Source organism: Alosa alosa, chromosome 1, assembly GCF_017589495.1.
Source record: "Alosa alosa isolate M-15738 ecotype Scorff River chromosome 1, AALO_Geno_1.1, whole genome shotgun sequence".
NCBI lineage: Eukaryota > Metazoa > Chordata > Actinopteri > Clupeiformes > Clupeidae > Alosa > Alosa alosa.
Window position 1 is genome coordinate 39,599,043 of NC_063189.1, and position 17,974 is coordinate 39,617,016.

At 41.1% G+C, this 17,974-nt stretch overlaps 1 protein-coding gene across 2 annotated transcripts; it reads right to left on the minus strand.

Annotated features, from left to right (window-relative positions):
- Positions 1-3,893: 3,893 nt before the first annotated feature.
- On the minus strand, positions 3,894-10,958 carry LOC125298968 (SLAM family member 9-like). 2 transcript variants are annotated; one of them, XM_048249975.1, is made up of 8 exons: positions 10,830-10,958; positions 10,334-10,648; positions 6,283-6,540; positions 6,018-6,134; positions 5,256-5,290; positions 5,006-5,044; positions 4,621-4,707; positions 3,894-4,284 (listed from the first exon to the last, which is right to left on the minus strand). In XM_048249975.1, the coding sequence occupies exons 1-8, from the start codon at positions 10,909-10,911 to the stop codon at positions 4,174-4,176; spliced, it is 1,044 nt and encodes a 347-aa protein (XP_048105932.1). In that variant the 5' UTR covers positions 10,912-10,958; the 3' UTR covers positions 3,894-4,173. The 2 variants fall into 2 exon arrangements, with proteins under 2 accessions (XP_048105932.1, XP_048105923.1); XM_048249966.1 differs by having other exon boundaries at positions 10,334-10,651.
- Positions 10,959-17,974: the final 7,016 nt, after the last annotated feature.

The following is a 17,974-nucleotide window of genomic DNA, read 5'->3' on the forward strand; positions in this document are numbered from 1 at the left end:
CAAGTCCATTTGTTAACTTAATTCATCATTTTAGTATATTTCATTGCTTGTAAAGCTGAGAAACTGGGTTCAGCTGGGACGCTTACAGCCCCAAAGTTCAATGACCTCTAGAGGTCACCAGAGGTCAGATAGAGCTTGTATTGCAGATTTGAATTCAGCACACCCAAATTGACAAAATAAGACTGGTTGCCAACTTTGTCTCAAAAATGCCTTGGGCTTCCTAAATAAGCACAATTTTCAATTTTGGTACCAGTCTACTATATCTGTACAAACTTTAAGCTTACTCAGTAGAAAAGATTGCACTCACATTTAGCATTCCTTGTTGAGCGCCACAAGGCAAGGTCATTTTTTCATTGCCCCAGTAGAACTAGTAACTTGTATAAATGTATGGTCTATATTGCTGTGTAATTTAGTTTAGTAAAAGGTATACTATGCATGTTTAAGTATTCTAGGCAAGTGTAGACCTTGCTCTAGAGTCGTGATGTATTTATATGTTACTCTGCTATTGTAAATAGCAAACTTCTCGCGACTTACCCCCCCCTGTTCACAATGCAAATGTTTGCTAATGCAAATGCTTTTGTTGTGGAGGTGAAGGTGCCGCTCTTGAAAGTTGCATGGCTGGTTTTCTCTGAAGTTTCTTATGTCTCTTTCAAACTACAGATCCACTATACCCGATTTGGCAAACTTCTATAGCGCTGTTATAGCCTATAGAGATAGATAGATAGATAGATAGATAGATAGATACTTTATTGATCCCCAAGGGGAAATTCAGGAAGAGGGCAGTAAAGCGAATGCAGAAGTGGCGTTCACCCTGTTACAAGTTGATGAATAGGGTTGGGTAACGTTTGAATTTGAACGATTCCGATTCCAATTCTGATTTCTTTTTTCGATTCCGGTTCCTAACGATTCTCGATTCCGATTTTTTTTAAGAGGCAGGGTCAAAAAAAGTTTAGGATATTTTAAATGAGCTAGCTAACCAACGGTCTTTCTCAGGGTATCTGCACATTTTCCAAGTGCAAATTTAAAGACATTTAAGACCTTTTCATGACATCTAAATGAAAATTAAGACTATACCACGGCAAAAAGATATATATGACTGTTTATGCAATAGTTTTTTTTTCCTACTAATTTTAACCCCCACCCCATTTTGGATGTCTACAGAAGTTACCAAATATATTTTGGCGAAAGAAAAATAATTGTGTCTGAATTACCTTCACAGCTATAAATGCCCAATTTTAGGGTCTGGGCTGCTTGCTTTTGAAGCTGGCTGTACATATTTGGTTTTGCTTACTGCTGAGGCTGACTTCTGTTCACCTGTGTCTGTAGTAGCCTAGGGCTACTTGCCAAAGACATGCACTAGACTGGATTCCCTTCAATATTTTTTTCAAAGTTAGACTAAGCTATTTACATATTTTAATAAGCCTACTTTATATAATTTACTATGTGCATCTATTGTCCAATATGCAGCACAGCAAATTAAAGTTAATTCACTACTTTACATTTTGTATACCAGTTGTATCTAAACCAACCAAAGCTTGACTGAAACATTGTAAAACCATTGACTTGTTTTAAATTAATTAAGAGACAGGTCCTCCTCGCTAGCCTGACGAGCCAGACCCACATTAAAATGTAGGATCTGGGCACTCACCGTTCGCAGTGCTCAGTCCGAGGGGCGGGATAATCAGTTGTCTTTCAAATTCCCTCTGCACGCAATAGGACAGCGGCAGCGCTATGAGTCCCATGCGTTTCCCACCAGCGGAGCTAGTTGGCTAGTTCAAACGTTTGCCAACTTAAAGGAGAATTCCGGTGTGATATTGACCTAAAGTGTATTGAAACATGATACCGAGTGTGAACGTATGTCTCATAGCCCATCTCGGCTTGTCCCCTGCACTCCAAAATCTGGCGCTAGTTAGCCGATGCTACCAACAGCTTTTTCAATAGTGGTGCTTCGGCATTGGGCTAGACATGCAAATAAATCACTGTTTTACACCCATTTACGAGGCTCAATGTATCTCCACACTTCATTGGTAGACTTCCGAGGGCCCTGACATTTAAAACGAGACATTGAGAACTTTGAAAAAGCACTGGTAGTTTACTTACAAGACGATTTATACAGACAGTATCTTCCACGAAGTTTTAGCGTTTGCAGCCATCTTGAATTTAGTCCGCGATAATTCGAAGCAACGAGTAAGAATGAACAGGTATGATAAGGGATCAGATTCCAAAAATAATTCAGTGGAAATGCATGGATTCCAGTTTCTTCCAGTAGCAGCAAATGGAATAAATGCATTTCCACTGAATTATTTTTGGAATCTGAATCTGCCAAAGCACCACTATTGAAAAAGCTGTTGGTAGCATCGGCTAACTAGCGCCAGATTTTGGAGTGCAGGGGACAAGCCGAGATGGGCTATGAGACATACGTTCACACTCGGTATCATGTTTCAATACACTTTAGGTCAATATCACACCGGAATTCTCCTTTAATAAAAGCTTAACTCGTGTCACACTGTTCGACAACAGCAACATCCATCTTATTTGTTTTCAAGTAGCAGGGAATTCAAGCCAAACCGTTGCAACTCTGCCATCAATCTTTATGTTAAGCCCACCTAACGACTCTATACACGATTTCATTGGCCTGATTGAGTTTCGATTTCTGGAGCTCACAAGCCAACAGAGAGTTGCTAGACTAGCCCTGGCAGCAATTTGCTGCCGCTAGGGGCGCATCTAGATTTCTAGGCTACCTCCTCGCATGATCCTGCTAAAAACTGCTGGTTTCATCTCAAGCACGCACGTATTATGAACGCACGTTTTTTTTTTTATGTAGCAGTCGCCGACATTTAAAAAATATGCGGTTATATTTCACAACTTTTGCGAAGTAGGCCTAGCGCTGGCAAGCAAGCTGCTGGCAGATATTACAGGTTGGCTATTATAACTTAGACAGATATTTTCTTCCCTAGGCTAGGCCAGCAACACACGCTGGAAAGATGCAAACAGATCAACTTAACATATACAGTATTTCCTCCTGATTGCGAAGCACTGCACATAATTTGACCAGCAGTCTTCGCGTCCATAGTTTGTGAAACGATGCTGCGTCCGAGCAAAGATTTTAGATGCCAAGCGCAACTCCAAAAAAGGAGAACAAATAAGCGTCCGGCTTGAGGCTGCACTGGACGCCGGACAGGGCTTTTAAAATCCATATGTCCGGCCTAAATTCGAACGTATGGCCAACCTATCGTTAACTGACTTACCAACTCTTTCTCCCGCTCATTCTACCGTAGGCTTCCTTATTCCACGTAGGCTACCTGTCTATCTCTCAGGCCTCAGCTACACCACGAAAACGTCAGGCATATTATTTTGTACATACTGTATTATTACCGTTTTCACACCTTTAACCACACCCGTGAAAAACATCTTCACTCTGCAACCACTACACTTCCTCCCGTAGCCTAAAAGCCTAGTCACTTATACAATTGCGTTTTAAATACACGAAACTGGATGGAGACATCACTCGCTCTCTTGCACTCGCTGGCGGTCCCATACGCACATTTAATACCTTTCTTTCGAAAATTCAGTTGTATTTAAGACTTTTTAAGGATCCGTGGGAACCCTGCTTGAAAAAGTCTGACCTTCTCCATGAATTTTAATTCCATGAACTATGCGCTTCTTCATTGGTGTTCAGCCGTTTCTTCTTCCGGTCGGCGGACTGGGAATCGAAACTAGGAATCGAAATTTAAACTTTTGAACGATTCCGGGAAAATCGCAAAGATAGTCCCGGTTCCAACCAATACTCGATATTCGATACCCAAGCCTATTGATGAACCACTGAAATGATTTTGAAAACATTACTTTAAGGTACAAAATAATCTTCGGTGTTGTTTTAAGTTTGTCACCTTTGATATTTATTCAAGTAATGAGGTCATTTGAATCTGCATAAATAAACATGCTACATTTTTATCCTTTGTATGTCTTGATACAGGTGTTGTAAGATGAAAGATGCAAAAAAATAATAACTTGCTGTATCAATGCTTGTACGTTTTGTGTGGTGAAAAAAAAGACACTTTAAGCATCAGTTAAGATTAATTTGGATCCAATGCTGACTGATTCTTTTCTATATTTATCAATCTTGATCTTGTAAGTTTGAAATATTGGGCACAGGTCTGAGTAAGAGTGAACCTATGGCACAGAGGAGTAGACGTGCTCTGGCTGAGTCGTCGATGGGTCTGTGTTGGGGCCGGTGTGGGGCTGGATCTGGTAGTAGACAACTGGGTTGAGCCACAGTGCATTCTAGCAGGAACAAAATCAGCAAAATGGGCTATCAAGACTATGACAGCACAGCATATAGTACCTAATAACAAACTCTTAAGCAAGCTTGTAAAAGGGAACTAGACCAGTTTCATTGGGGATTGTTTACATTAATAATGAAATCCACAATTTTAAATATACCCCTTCCTAACTTTACAGAGGCACTGCATAGTTAGTGCCTACTCCACAATTTTAGACATAAAAATAAATTCACCAGCATCATAACAAAAATACTAAACATGACCAATTCCTGGACTACTGGGCATTAGCCATTGTGTAGTCAGGAACCAATATTATTGTGATTGACATTAACGTCACCTGTGAGGGGCCTATCTCAGCATGGGATGAGGAAGACTGAGATTTGAAGGCACTCAGGCTCTTCACATCTGATGACGGACTCAGAGCCTGTAGAGAAAAGGAAGAAGTGTAAATGAACCCGAGGAACAGCAACTAGTGGTGTCTAGAACTTTCACATTCTCAGTGAACCAGGACTGAGCAGAGATGGCTGAAACCAGTTTCACAAGTCATCTGGCTTTGCAGCCTAGACCCCCTACCTGGTAAAAGTTTCCCTATATGTCAGGTTTACATTTACTATGAGAGGGAAAGTACAGTAGCTTATCTTTTATTATATCCGTCACCTAATGTCTTGTAGATAATATATTAAGTGTGAGGGACGGATGGTAGAACATAGTCAGAGGCTCACCTTTGCACAAACAAGGTCTGTCTGATTCTTCTCCAGGTTCTCAGGGGGACACAAAAGACAAAACAGACACTCAATCAAGCGGCAAATTATTCAGTTACAGTAAAACAGTTATGCAACAAACAATTACAGTAAAACACAAAGGGAAGCCAAATTCATATGAAAGGGGGGACCAAACAGTAACCTTTAAAGGGAGTAACTGAGCATTGTTTGAACACGCACATTTGAAAATGAGTGAGTCAGACAAACCTACCTCCACTGACTGATAAATGTGTGAAGATAAACTGCCTGCAGCAAAATGATGCACATTGTTAGGGAATACATGCACACCGCACCACAGCACGTTATTAGTGAACATAAGCACTGTAGAGTAGAGCAGGCCTCTCAAAATGAACTGTAGGCTACTTGTGACATTGTGACTGTGTGGCTTTCCAATGGAAGAAGAATGTTTGTGTACTGTATGTGAAAGTGATCATCATGCATTTATTTCTTACCTATATGAGCTATGTGTATGTTTACATACAGAAGCTGTGTTATTGTATAACATTTTGGCGTTTGAGTAAAATGTTTACAATTATTGTTTTCTGAAATTACTCAAATTACTAACTATATGAATCATCATTAGTAATGCCATCTTTTCCCCTTAAAGTGTATATGTCAGGTTAAAAACATTTTTGACAAATGAAGGCTTCCGTTTTAACATTTCATATGTTATCTTAATGCAGAGGAACTGGAGATTGGGAACAAAATAGAACGTTCAAGCATTGTTTTTGTTTCTTGTTGAAAGGGTCTATAAAAATAACTAAATATTGTTCTATTGTATTTAAAGTTGATTTTTCAAGAAAAATCACTACTCACTACTATCTTGCTTCATGTCCCTTCATTTGCCAAATGTTTTTTAACCTGACATTTACACTTTAAGTTAGGGTCTGGGCCAGTTGAGGTAAGATTATGATCAGGGATAACCAACCACAAAGCTACAGTTAGTCAACCTATAAACATTATTCTACTGTACCTTTATTCGTCACGTGCATTCGGAAATACAGAACTCCACAAATGAATAGTCCTCCGAGTGCTAGTCCTCCAGCAATAATAATAAGTTTCCATTCAAGGGGTCCTGTTATGAAAGACTCTAGCAACAACATAACATATAAAGCATACATACTATTGTCATCATGACGCACACTAACACATGTAAAGTGTGTGTTTGTGTGTGTGTGTGTATGTGTGTTTCTTGGCAGCTATCAGAAAGATTAAACTGATCCTGAACTGTTTCTTACGTTGTGTATTTTGGCACAGTCTTACTGTGGCATGACTCCAGTTGAGTTGGTTGCTATGGTTGCAGATGATGTCACCATCTCTAATACCGATGGCAAGGCTTGAGGACATAGTCAGTTCCTCCTGTGTGCAGATGCTGCTGTTACAGGTGGAGGTCAGAGTGAGTTCACCAGCTGTACAGTTCGCTGTTACTGTCACATTACAGAGGTCACCACTAGACAGGTCAGGCTCCACAGTCAAGACAGGGGCAGACACTTTCTCTGCAAAACACACACACACACACAGAGCCTTAATTTAAACATTGGGCAGTGCACAGTACAAAGTCTGTCAACAAAAAGCTGACACAGCAGTGTTTGCACTTAAGATCTTGCCCTTGTATAGCAAATTTATTTTGCCTAGTTGTTAAAGGAACACGCCACCCAATGTCAGTAGTAATATATGTTCTTCCCTTAACTTTTACGAGTTGAGTCATACCTCTCCCGTGTCGGTACGTGCACTCAAGCGCTCTGGTGCGCGGCGCAAATGAGTTAGCATTTTGCTATGCTAGCGGCCTCAGATGTAGCCATAGAGGGAGGAAGATAGCAGTAATCAAAAACATCCACGTTTTCCTTGCTTAAATACAGTTCCACGAGTAGTTGATAAAAATGTGTAAGGTCACACAAGATGAAAGGTGGCAATTTTCCAAGCGAATAAACAGGAGAACTACAATGTGTGGAGCAATAGGCACGACCTAGCGTAGTAATATTAGTTAACACCTAATTGTAGATCCTATCCACCACAGAGCTGGATCGACCCCTCAGCCTCCCCCTCCCCCTCCGCCTCCGAGGCACACACAGTCATTTCCGTAAATAGAGACAACCTGCCCTGCTGGCGTTAATTTGAGCTGACTTAGAAAGTAGATTGTGAACAATCATGGTTATAACATGCATTGTAAAGGGTTGTGATAACAAGCAGAAGTATTATAGTGATTTCATGTTTCATAGAATTCAGCTTCGCTGCAAACGGTGGATAGGATCTACAATTAGGTGTTAATTAATATTACTACGCTAGGTCGAAGTACTCCCAAGTGCTATCCTGTTTATTCGCTTGGAAAATCGCCACGTTTCATGTTGTGTGACCTTACATGTACACATTTTTATCAACTACTCGTGCAACTGTATTTAAGTAGGGAAAACGTGGATATTTTTTATTACTGCTATCGTCCACCCTCTATGGCTACGTCTGAGCCCGCTAGCATAGCAACATGCTAACTCATTTGCGCCGCGCACCAGAGCGTTTGAGTGCACGTACCGACACGGGAGAGGTATGACTCAACTCGTGAAAGTTAAGGTAAGAACATATATTACTACTGACATTGGGTGGTGTGTTCCTTTAAGTTAGCTTTAATTAAGTGTGCTTGCAAAGCAGCATACTTATTGTTCTTCTTAAGTTTTATTATTAAGTGTGCTTGCAAAGCAGCACACTTATTGTTCTTCTTAAGTTTTATTATTAAATGTGCTTGCAAAGCAGCACACTTATTGTTCTTCTTAAGTTTTATTAAGTGTGCTTGCAAAGCAGCACACTTATTGTTCTTCTTAAGTTTTATTAAGTGTGCTTGCAAAGCAGCACACTTATTGTTCTTCTTAAGTTTTATTATTATTATTTTTCCCGCCTCCCTAATTTTTTGTCAGCCCTGGCGCCCCTAGGCCCTTTGAGACAGAGACACCGTTCCAACTTTAAAGCGTCCGGTCAGTACCGGTGTAAGTTGGTTGGCGAAGATGGCGTCAGGTGGGCGTGCCGTTAGATCCGCCATATTGGATTGAACAGAAAGCGAAACTAAATTTTCACAGGTCACAAATTTGGTCCGAACGCCACGAAACTTGACGTACATTATCCTTGGACCAAGCCTCACAAATGTTAGCAGAAGGATTTTTGATTTTCGAAAGCGTTTGCCCATCACAGCCAAACGGCCTTGCCTTAGCAACACAGCCTTCAGAGCAAAGATTCTAGAACAGGGCTTCAGAGAGACACGTTTTTGAGTTTGTGGCCAAGAACCTAAAATATCGGTTTCCATGTGCTGGATGGTATCGTCCTTTATGAAAGTAAGTGTTTTATACAGTTAACGTTACAGACATAATGAGTCATGTTGTAGTGGTCAACATAAATGTGCCCCTTCTGTTATTAGAATGCTAAGCGGAGAAGCATGCTAAGCAGAGATTTAGTATCACTAATTTAGTACACTAATTATGTAGAAATGTAATTACAGTTGGCCTATGTACATTTGTAAATAAATAGAAAACTATGGGTGAGAGGGATAAATTAATTTTATTTAATTAAGTAAAAGTAAATTGCATTCAATTAAATTGCAATTAAAATATTTCCAGTAGGCTTTAATGTCACGCAAAAAAGTACAACCAAAGCTGAGCTTGATCAACTAGAACGTCTAAAGAACCAGAACTTGAGTGTAGTTTTTTTGCTGGGTCCCAGGCCATGTTGGTCTGAGGGGAAATGAGAAAGCGGACAGTGCTGCTAAGCAAGCCCTCAATGAAGAAGTCACAGAATGTCAAATCCCTGCCCCAGACCTTAAACCTATACTGAACTCTTACATCTCAGATAAGTGGCAATCTGAATGGGATTAATGTACCAACAACAAGCAAGGAATGTGAATTTTGGCACATTTTCATGATCCACTCAAGATTAGTTATGGGCCACACAAAATACGGTGTTGCTAAAATTACTCCTATTGTGGCTATTAGAGACATGCGTTCATGAGTATCCAGCTACATTCAATGAGTTAAGTAAAATACATTTACACACAAAAAAACCCCATCACTAATGTTGTGGACATTCCTTTATTCTGAGATACATCAATAGGCTCTCAAAACAATCCCAAACAGACATAAGGTCTTTATAGAGCAAATCCATATAGATTATTTGTCAAATAAACCAGTAAAACAGAATTAGGGGATGGAATATATAACATTCACACTCATAGCTCATATTTCTAAAATAAATCAGTGAAAAAATATCCTGACAAACAAGCAGCATTTTAATGCCTTAGTCATATTTCATAATTTCAAAATTTTCTCTAGGTTACCTGATAGCCCAGTTTGAGAGGTGCAAGATGCGTGACATTATTTATTTTTGCAGCCAATCACTGCTGTTGTTTTATTTTATTGATTTGATTTTAGTCATAGAAGCTAAATTCGAAGGCAGGCCACAGGTAAAAGCCAACGAACCGCATTCACCCCGCAAGGCAATAGTTGAATAGAGCTGAACAAGGCACTGTTAGAATGCTTGGATCAAGCCAGGTTCAGCATAGCGTATGTCACTGTCTGCTCACGTTGGTGACCGGACCAGGGCAAGCACACTTTCGCAGTTCCCGCCGGAAATGCAGTCTAGTTAGACTTCAGACTTTGGGGCGGCAGTGACTAAGGAGGTAAAGGAGCTGTCCAGTAACCGGAGGGACCCTGACCCTGTCGAGGTGTCCTTGAGCAAGACACTAAACCCCAAACTGCTCCTGATGTGCAGGCCTTGCAGCTTCCGCCATCTGTGTGTGTGTGTGTGTGTGTGTGTGTGTGTGTGTGTGTGTGTGTGAATGGGTGAATATCGGACATTACTCTATAAAGCACTTTGAGTGCTCAGAGGAGTAGAAAAGCGCTATAAAAATGCAGTCCATTTACCATTTACATTTTGCCCATCATTCCAATTAGGGTCCACAGTGTTTAAGGCATGTTTTCATCTTTTGTGTGCATAGACGTAGAGCTACTAGTACTTTACTGCAAATGTTCATTTGAAAATAAATGAATTTATAAGTCTTCCTATAACAAAAAAGCTTTTATTCTAAATGAGGACAGTTAATAAACTTAGACCAGCTCTGAAGCAGCTGCACTGCTGTTAGGCCTCGGCTACACAACAGCGACGGCGATAGTGTCTGTATGTCTGTAAGTCAGAATCATGAAGCCAAACCATGATCAAATTACATCTCATTACATTGTTTACCTTAATAATGTCTGAAGTGCATGTATGATTCACTTTGATTAGTGAAATGTTTGCATGGTACTGTTAACTCACCGAAAATAGAGAGCCTGTATACTATTACAATATTGCAGTTCTCATAATGTATCTCTCCTTTGTAGAGTCCGCTGTCATTCTTCTGCAGGTTCTTCAGCTCCAGAGAGAACGTGGTGCTATCAAATTCTACTCTACCCTTATAAAGGCCTAGGCCTCTTAGCTGGTGAGATTTATTATAGTGTGGATAATATCTAACAATATTTAATGATTCATTAAAGGTCCAGGTTACGTCATTTGGATCCAGATGGTAATTTTCCTTCATGATCAGGGTGACAGAGTTTCCCTCTAGAGCAAACACAGATTCTGGGGCACTGGCTACTGTGAAGACAGAATGGAAACTGTGTGAGAGAAGGTATAATTTCAGCAGAGTGAAATTAATGACAGAATTTCATGAAGACTGCACATTATATAAAAATATGTTTATCAATCTATTTACATCTTCCTTTATTGAACACAGTGGCGAGACAGAGATGTTGCAGTAGATACAGAAGCCTACCTTTGTTAAGGATTACTGCAAGAAGTAGAACACATTTTGCTTCCATTTCTGTACCTTCAATAAGCCTCTTTCTCCCCGTCATGACAGAGACTGATGAAGCAGAGACAAAAGTAGCTCAATACAAATATAGTCCGGTGACAAGTCAACCACAAGAACAATGAAGTGAAACATGACATGTCACACGCATGCTCTGTACAGAAGAGGAGATGGCTGTTAGTTTTAGATACAGATCATGTCATGGCCGATGTGGCCTGGGTGTGATTCTTGGCCCAACAGTAAACACAAACAAGAGCAGCGAATTCTCAGAAGTCAGCAACCATCTACTCCAAAAGCAGTGCAGACAGAAATCATACTGCTATATGATAACACAACTTTAACATTTTCCATCAACATGCAATGCTGCCATCTAGTGTATAAGTCCTGCTCCTGCACTGACACACTGGTGCACGTTGGTATCCCTCATAGCTCCACTGGAATGAATGGCTTATAGTTGTTTTTATCAGAATAAATGGGAAGGTGGGTTTACTCATAACAGAATAAGGGATGTGATGCTCGCTCCCATCACTCAAAAGATGTAGTGAGGTTAACCACCCAGGGGAACAATCACAAGTACCAGGCTTTAGGAGCTTAAAGAGCAGGGGGGTAGGCTATTCCATCAAGGAAGGTTTAAATATCTTAGAAACAAAAGTGAGATGAGTGATGTCAGCCATCCCTGTAAGCTACTCCCTTTGTTTATAAAACATAATTAGGGAAGTTGCTTGAGACATTGCCAATGAAAATAATTAGGGCTTTCAGACATACGTGTAAGACCGGAGGTTCCACCCCCCTCACTCGACAACCACACAGAGATTCTGTAATGTGCGTGTACTGTATGTCGTTCACACATAGGTCCGTATAAGGTCTGTATAAGGTCTGCTGGTTAGCATAATATCTGAATCACCCGAAGGGTAGGACCTCCGTTTGACAAACCTCCGCATATACTCCGGAGGTTATATCTGAAAGCCCTTAGATATAAAAATGGTAGCTGTCACGTCATCAGAGAGATCACACTGTTTCTTAACTGGCAGACAAATTGCTTCAGTTTCCACTGTGGCATGACAAAATTACTATGGCTGCAGACAATGACTCCATCTCTAATAAAGATGGCAAGGCTTGAGGACACAGAGAGAGGTCACCAGCTCTACAGGTCACCGTCATGTTACAGAGGTCACCACTGAGCAGGACAGTCTCCACAGTCAAGTTAAGGGACACTTGCTCTGCAAACACAAGCACATAGTGTTTTAGAGACACTCGTGAGCACAGCAAGCACCAAGTCTTTACCGAGTCAAAAGATGTTCAGATGAACTTTGACCAGCTCTGAATAGTTGCTGAATAGGCTCCACAGTCAAGACAGACGTTCAATGTACAATAATCAGAGTGCAAATTAGTGTTTGAAATTTAATTTATTGTGTTAGTCTGCAGAATTCACCGTTGAGAGATAAAAACCAGACTTGTGGAATGCATACAAGATTGATGCCAGTACTAAAACAAAGGAAATTGTACTGTAATGTACAGAAGGCTAGCCTAGAAATTACATTTGCTGCCAGGGCTAGTCTAGCAACTCTCCGTTGGCTTGTGAGCTGAAAAAATTAAACTTCTATCAGGCCAATCAAATCGTGTGTAGAGACGTTAGGCGGGCTTAACATGATGATTGATGGCAGAGTTGCAACGGTTTGACTTGAATTCCCTGCTACTTGAAAACAAAGAAGATGGATGTTGCTGTTGGCGAACAGCGTGACACGAGCTAAGCTTTTTTTAAGTTGGCAAAAGTTTGAACTAGCCAACTCCGCTGGTGGGAAACGCATGGGACTCATGACTGTGATGCAACACAATGCAACTTTAAATGTTTTATTCTTTACCTTTGTGCAGACTGAGGGCTAGAAGAGGCAGCATGACCACAAAGGCCGCGATAGTTCATATGAGCAGGTAAAGATAGAGAAGCAGAGACGGAACAGAGTTTTCAGCATGACTGACCTCAGAGTTCCTGTGGTTATATATAACTGTTTTGTCAGACGCATTTTGGTCAACCAGTGTCGACTGGGCTGTGTGCAAAGTACTCAACACAATTAAGTTAATAAGAAATCATACAAACATTTAATATACCTGCTGCGTTAAGAAGGGGAGTAAAACAATTAAAGGGAGTGTAGATATCGGACCAACAAGAAAACACACAGTCACAGAGTCACTGGTAAATGCCGAATGTCATTTGACTGTGTGTCTGATGTAGGAGAAGAATGCTGATCAGTAATAACATAATGATCATGGGAGGCGCAGTGTGTCTAGTACGCCTCAGACTCCCATTTAAAGATGCTTGGAAAGCACAGCAGTATGTATCATTAAATGTGATTATATATTGTCATTATAAGCAGCTATATTCATAGACGTAAAGATTCAGAAAAAGGCCTAGGAAGCAATAGGACCAACAGCAATGGTAGTATGTCCTCAAAAGCTTCAAAGTTTATTAAAGGAATCAACCAGTATATCAAAATGATTGGCCTCAATGAATCAATATCAACATTTGGGTGTATCAACATGGAGAAGATGATCACGATGAAGAGAACAATCAAACAGTTGTACATATCAGAATCATTGTATAACACACAAATGAAAGAAACCCATTCTGCAAGTAAATCTTGCTTAGCTAAAGGGTTCCCATCCAGACAGCACCTGTTCTCGTCCCAATGTACTACCCCACATACAACTTACAATAACACACATATCAAATCAAATACCAAGACAATGATGTCTGGTTCTTAAACTGGGGGTCGGCAAAAATATTGGAAGGGTCGCGAAATGCGAAAACATTTTTCTAAAGGTTTTTAGTCAAAGGCTGCCATTAAAATAATGCATTTGGTGGTGACATAGCCTACCTATGAGAGAAGACATTTTTTGCCTCTGCTTCCAATGCCCATTTCACAACATTTCGAAACCAAATTCCATTAGAGAAAAGGGGGTTGCGAGACTTGCCCATGTTTTCTGGGGGGTAGCTACAGTAGACAAAAAGTTTAAGAACCACTGACGTAGAGTATGTGCAAATTATTACATGAGATCATCAAGAAGAGAATGTCAGGGTTAGTGACAGAAAGAAAGAGAGTGGTGAGAGAGAATTGTGTGTGCTTGTGTGTGTGTGTGTGAGAGAGAGAGATATAGATAGAGAGGCTGTGCCACTGTGTGTTTGTGTGTGAGAGAAAGAGAGAGACGCCTCCTACAGCAATCCTGATCACAGGCCTTAAACATAAATAGAGAATTTCCCACTTAAACAACTACTGGATGCACACCAAATTCTGTGAAATTCCATAGGGGGGCCTTGTAATTTATGGCACATTGTAACACACACAAATAGTTGTGTAAGTGTTCAGGCACTTGTTTATAAAAATAGAAAAAATATAATGAAAAATGAAGAAAAAAAAAACATAAAAATAGAATTAGAATTGATAGATATTTATGATATGATAGATAATTGATTCTGTATTTACACAGCATAATATGGGTGTGGTGGAGCATCTTGAACCCGACCGTGCGGATAAAAGTGTCTGCTGAGGAGGCATTAGGAAGAGGGACACAGAGAGACTGGACAGGCTGGTGACGAAAGCTGCGGTTGTTGCTCCGTTGTTGGCACTGAACCAGTGATGAGAGAGAAGGTCCCTGAACATGTTGTTAATCATGGACAACAACAGCCACCTCTTACACAGCACATTCACCAGACAGAGAAGCATGTTCAGGGGTAGATGTACCAACGCTTTTGCAACTCCTCACAGAAGTGGTGTGGGGATATTGAGCATTGGGAAATCTATCTTTCTCTCTAGCTATATCTATCTATCAGATACAAAGTGGCACAGTAATTCTTACTAAATTAAAGAAAAGTGGCTGAAAGTTGTTCCACCGTGTGTTTTGTATAATCATAATGTTGTGTTTATCAGCCATTAAGGGTCCTTCTGTAAAATAATAAACAAAACATTACAAGCCCCATAGTTTTCAGAGTCTATTATAATGTTCTTCAGAGATCATGAGCTGTTCTTTACCTTTTCTCCAGTCGTTTAATCCAGCAGCACACTCCAGCTGTAACTATGGTAACTAAAAGGCCTCCTACAGCAATCCTGATCCATACAAAGAGGGCACATAAAACACAAAACAACAACTTCTGTCCTGAGACAATGTCAAACAAATCATGGATTCATGGATTAAACTAGATTTAAATAAATATGGCTGCCACCCAGATCTGCACATTCTCTCCACAAAAATAAATCACACTTGTCAATTTGTCTCCATCTCCTACTTCATCCCCTACTCTTGCAAATTGTATGTATGTAAATGAGTGTGTGCATGTGTGTGTTTGCTTCTGTGTATATGTGTGCTTCTGTGTGTGTGTGTGTGTGTTTGCTTGTGTGTGTGTGTGTGTGTGTGTGTGTGTGTGTGTGTGTGTGTGTGTGTGTGTGTGTGTGTGTTTGCTTCTGTGTACAATATGTGTGCTTCTATGTGTGTGTGTGTGTGTGTGTGTGCGTGCTTGTGTGCTATGAAGGTATTGTATGAAGGTATTATTGTAGCAAACGTCTTTAGAACATGCAGATTTTGCATGCGTACACTAAAGTGACAAATGTGTAACAGTAAATTTGAAGTCATACATATTTCTTTTATACCTTGTAAACACAAAATAGGGGCTACGGGTTCATAAATCCTTTGGGCACAAATCCCGCACTACACATTGCAAATTAAATGTTTCCTTACAAGGTATAACAAAATATGTACGACTTCAAATTTACTGTTACACATTTGTGACTTTAGTGTACACATGCATTATCTGCAGTTATTTGTACATGTGCTAAAGACTTTTGCTACAATAATACCTTCATAATGTGCGTTTGTGTGTGTGTGTGCGCGTGTGTGTGTGCATGCCTGTGTGTGTGTGTGTGTGTGTGTGTGTGTGTGTGTGTGTGTGTGTGTGAGTGTGTGTTTGCGTGTGTGTGTGTGTGTGTGGGTGTGCTTGTGTGTGGCTTGTGTGTGTGTCTATGTATGTGTGTGGGTGTGTTAATCTGTGTGTGCGTATGTGTGGAAATGTACACATAAATTCATTTATTGTATGACCCCCCAAGAACAGAATTCCACTTTGTTTGCGTGGCAGTCATAATAATTTGTGTCTCAAGTACACAATGAACACAGCATCTCAATTTCCATTGCAGCATTACTATGCCTGACTGATTTGACACTGTTACAGATCATGTGTCACATATAGAGGTATCATAAAGATTAAATGTGTTTCTTACGTTCTGTATGTTGGCACAGTGTTACTGTGGCATTACTCCAGCTGAGTGGGTTGCTATGGTTGCAGATAATGACACCATCTCTAATAAAGATGGCCAGGTTTGAGGACCCGTACTCAGGAACCATACTCTGTTCCGCCTGTGTGCAGGTGCTGCTGTTACAGCTGGAGGTCAGAGAGAGATCACCAGCTGTACAGGTCACCGTCATGTTACAGAGGTCACCACTGGACAGGCCAGGCTCCACAGTCAAGTTAGGGGCAGATACTTGTTCTGCAATACACATACACACACACAGGTGTACAGGTACACTATGCAAGATTTTCACCTTTATATAACCTTTACGAAGCAAATTTGATGGTAAACGAACGTGTAATAGTGGAATCGTTCACCTAGCATAGCCATACAGCATAGCCATAGCGAGTCGCTAATGAGAGAACCAGCCATGCAACTTCATAAACATTACCTTGTCAATAGATATAGCTCTTTTGCCTGTTGTTAATCCTTTCCCTCCACAACAAATGCATTTTCATTATATACAAGGGGAACAAGCCACAAGAAGTAGGATATTTACAACAGGCAAAGTAAAGTATAAATATATCGCGTCTCTGGGGAGCTCTGGTCATGAAATCTTTTGAAAGACTGGTTTTGAGCCATCTGAAGGACATATCAGGACCACTGCTGGACCCCCTGCAGTTTGCCTACAGGGCAAACAGGTCGGCGGATGATGCTGTCAATATGGGACTGCAATTCATCCTGCACCACCTCGACTCCCCAGGGACGTATGCCAGAATCCTGTTTGTGGACTTCAGCTCTGCATTCAACACCATCATGCCTGAACTCCTACATCAGAAGCTCACCCTAGTTCTCAGTGCCTGCCTCTACCTGTCTGTGGATCATCAGCTTTCTGACTGACAGGCAGCAGCATGTCAGACTGGGGAGCATCTCATCCAAAACCCGGTCCATCTGTACTAGCGCCCCACAGGGGTGTGTCCTTTCCCCACTGCTCTTCTCCCTCTACACTAATGACTGCACCTCAAAGAGCCCATCTGTAAAACTCCTGAAGTTTGCAGATGACACCACCGTCATTGGTTTAATCCAGGATGCATACAGGCAGGAGGTGGAACAGCTGGTCCAGAGTTGCAGTCAGAACTACCTGGAGCTCAACCCCAAGAAGACTGTGGAGATGACAGTGGACTTTAGGAGAAGTCCCCCCCCCCTCGCCATTCTGAATGACACAGTGTCCAATGTGGATTCCTTTAGGTTCCTGGGATCAACCATTTTACAGGACCTAAAATGGTCTCTCCACATCGACACTATCCAGAAAAAGGCCCAGCAGAGGTTATACTTCCTGAGACAACTAAAGAAGTTTAATCTGCCTAAGGAGCTGCTGATCTCTTTCTACTCAGCCATCATTCAGTCTGTCATCTGCACCTCCATCACTGTCTGGTTTGGGTCAGCCACCAAACGGGACAGGGCCAGACTGCAACGGACAATTACATGTAGGGCTGCAGAAAGGATCACTGGCGCTGACCTTCCCTTCATCCAGGACCTGTACAGGTCCAGGGTCAGGAAAAGGCCAGCTAAAATCTCTACAGACCCCTCACATCCTGGTCACAAACTGTTCAACCTCCTTCCCTCTGGCAGACGATACAGGGCACTGTTTGCCAAAACCAGCGGACACAAAGACAGCTTCTTTCCCCAAGCAGTTACTCTGTTGAACACTCAGTAACAGCCCCCACCCTCATACTGAACAAGTCAATCAACACTGTTCTGCTCATCATCTACCTCGTGTACTTCAACCTTACAGTTACAATAGTATTATTAATACATGATCATTGGACTGAACTG

Coding starts and splice junctions, on each gene's coding strand:
- LOC125298968 (XM_048249966.1), bottom strand. CDS start 10,911: ATGACGGGGAGAAAGAGGCTTATTGAAGGTACAGAAATGGAAGCAAAA. Junction 5,045..5,255: donor ACATTTATCAGTCAGTGGAG/GTAGGTTTGTCT, acceptor TGTCCCCCTGAG/AACCTGGAGAAGAATCAGAC. Junction 4,708..5,005: donor CAGACCTTGTTTGTGCAAAG/GTGAGCCTCTGA, acceptor TTTTCTCTACAG/GCTCTGAGTCCGTCATCAGA.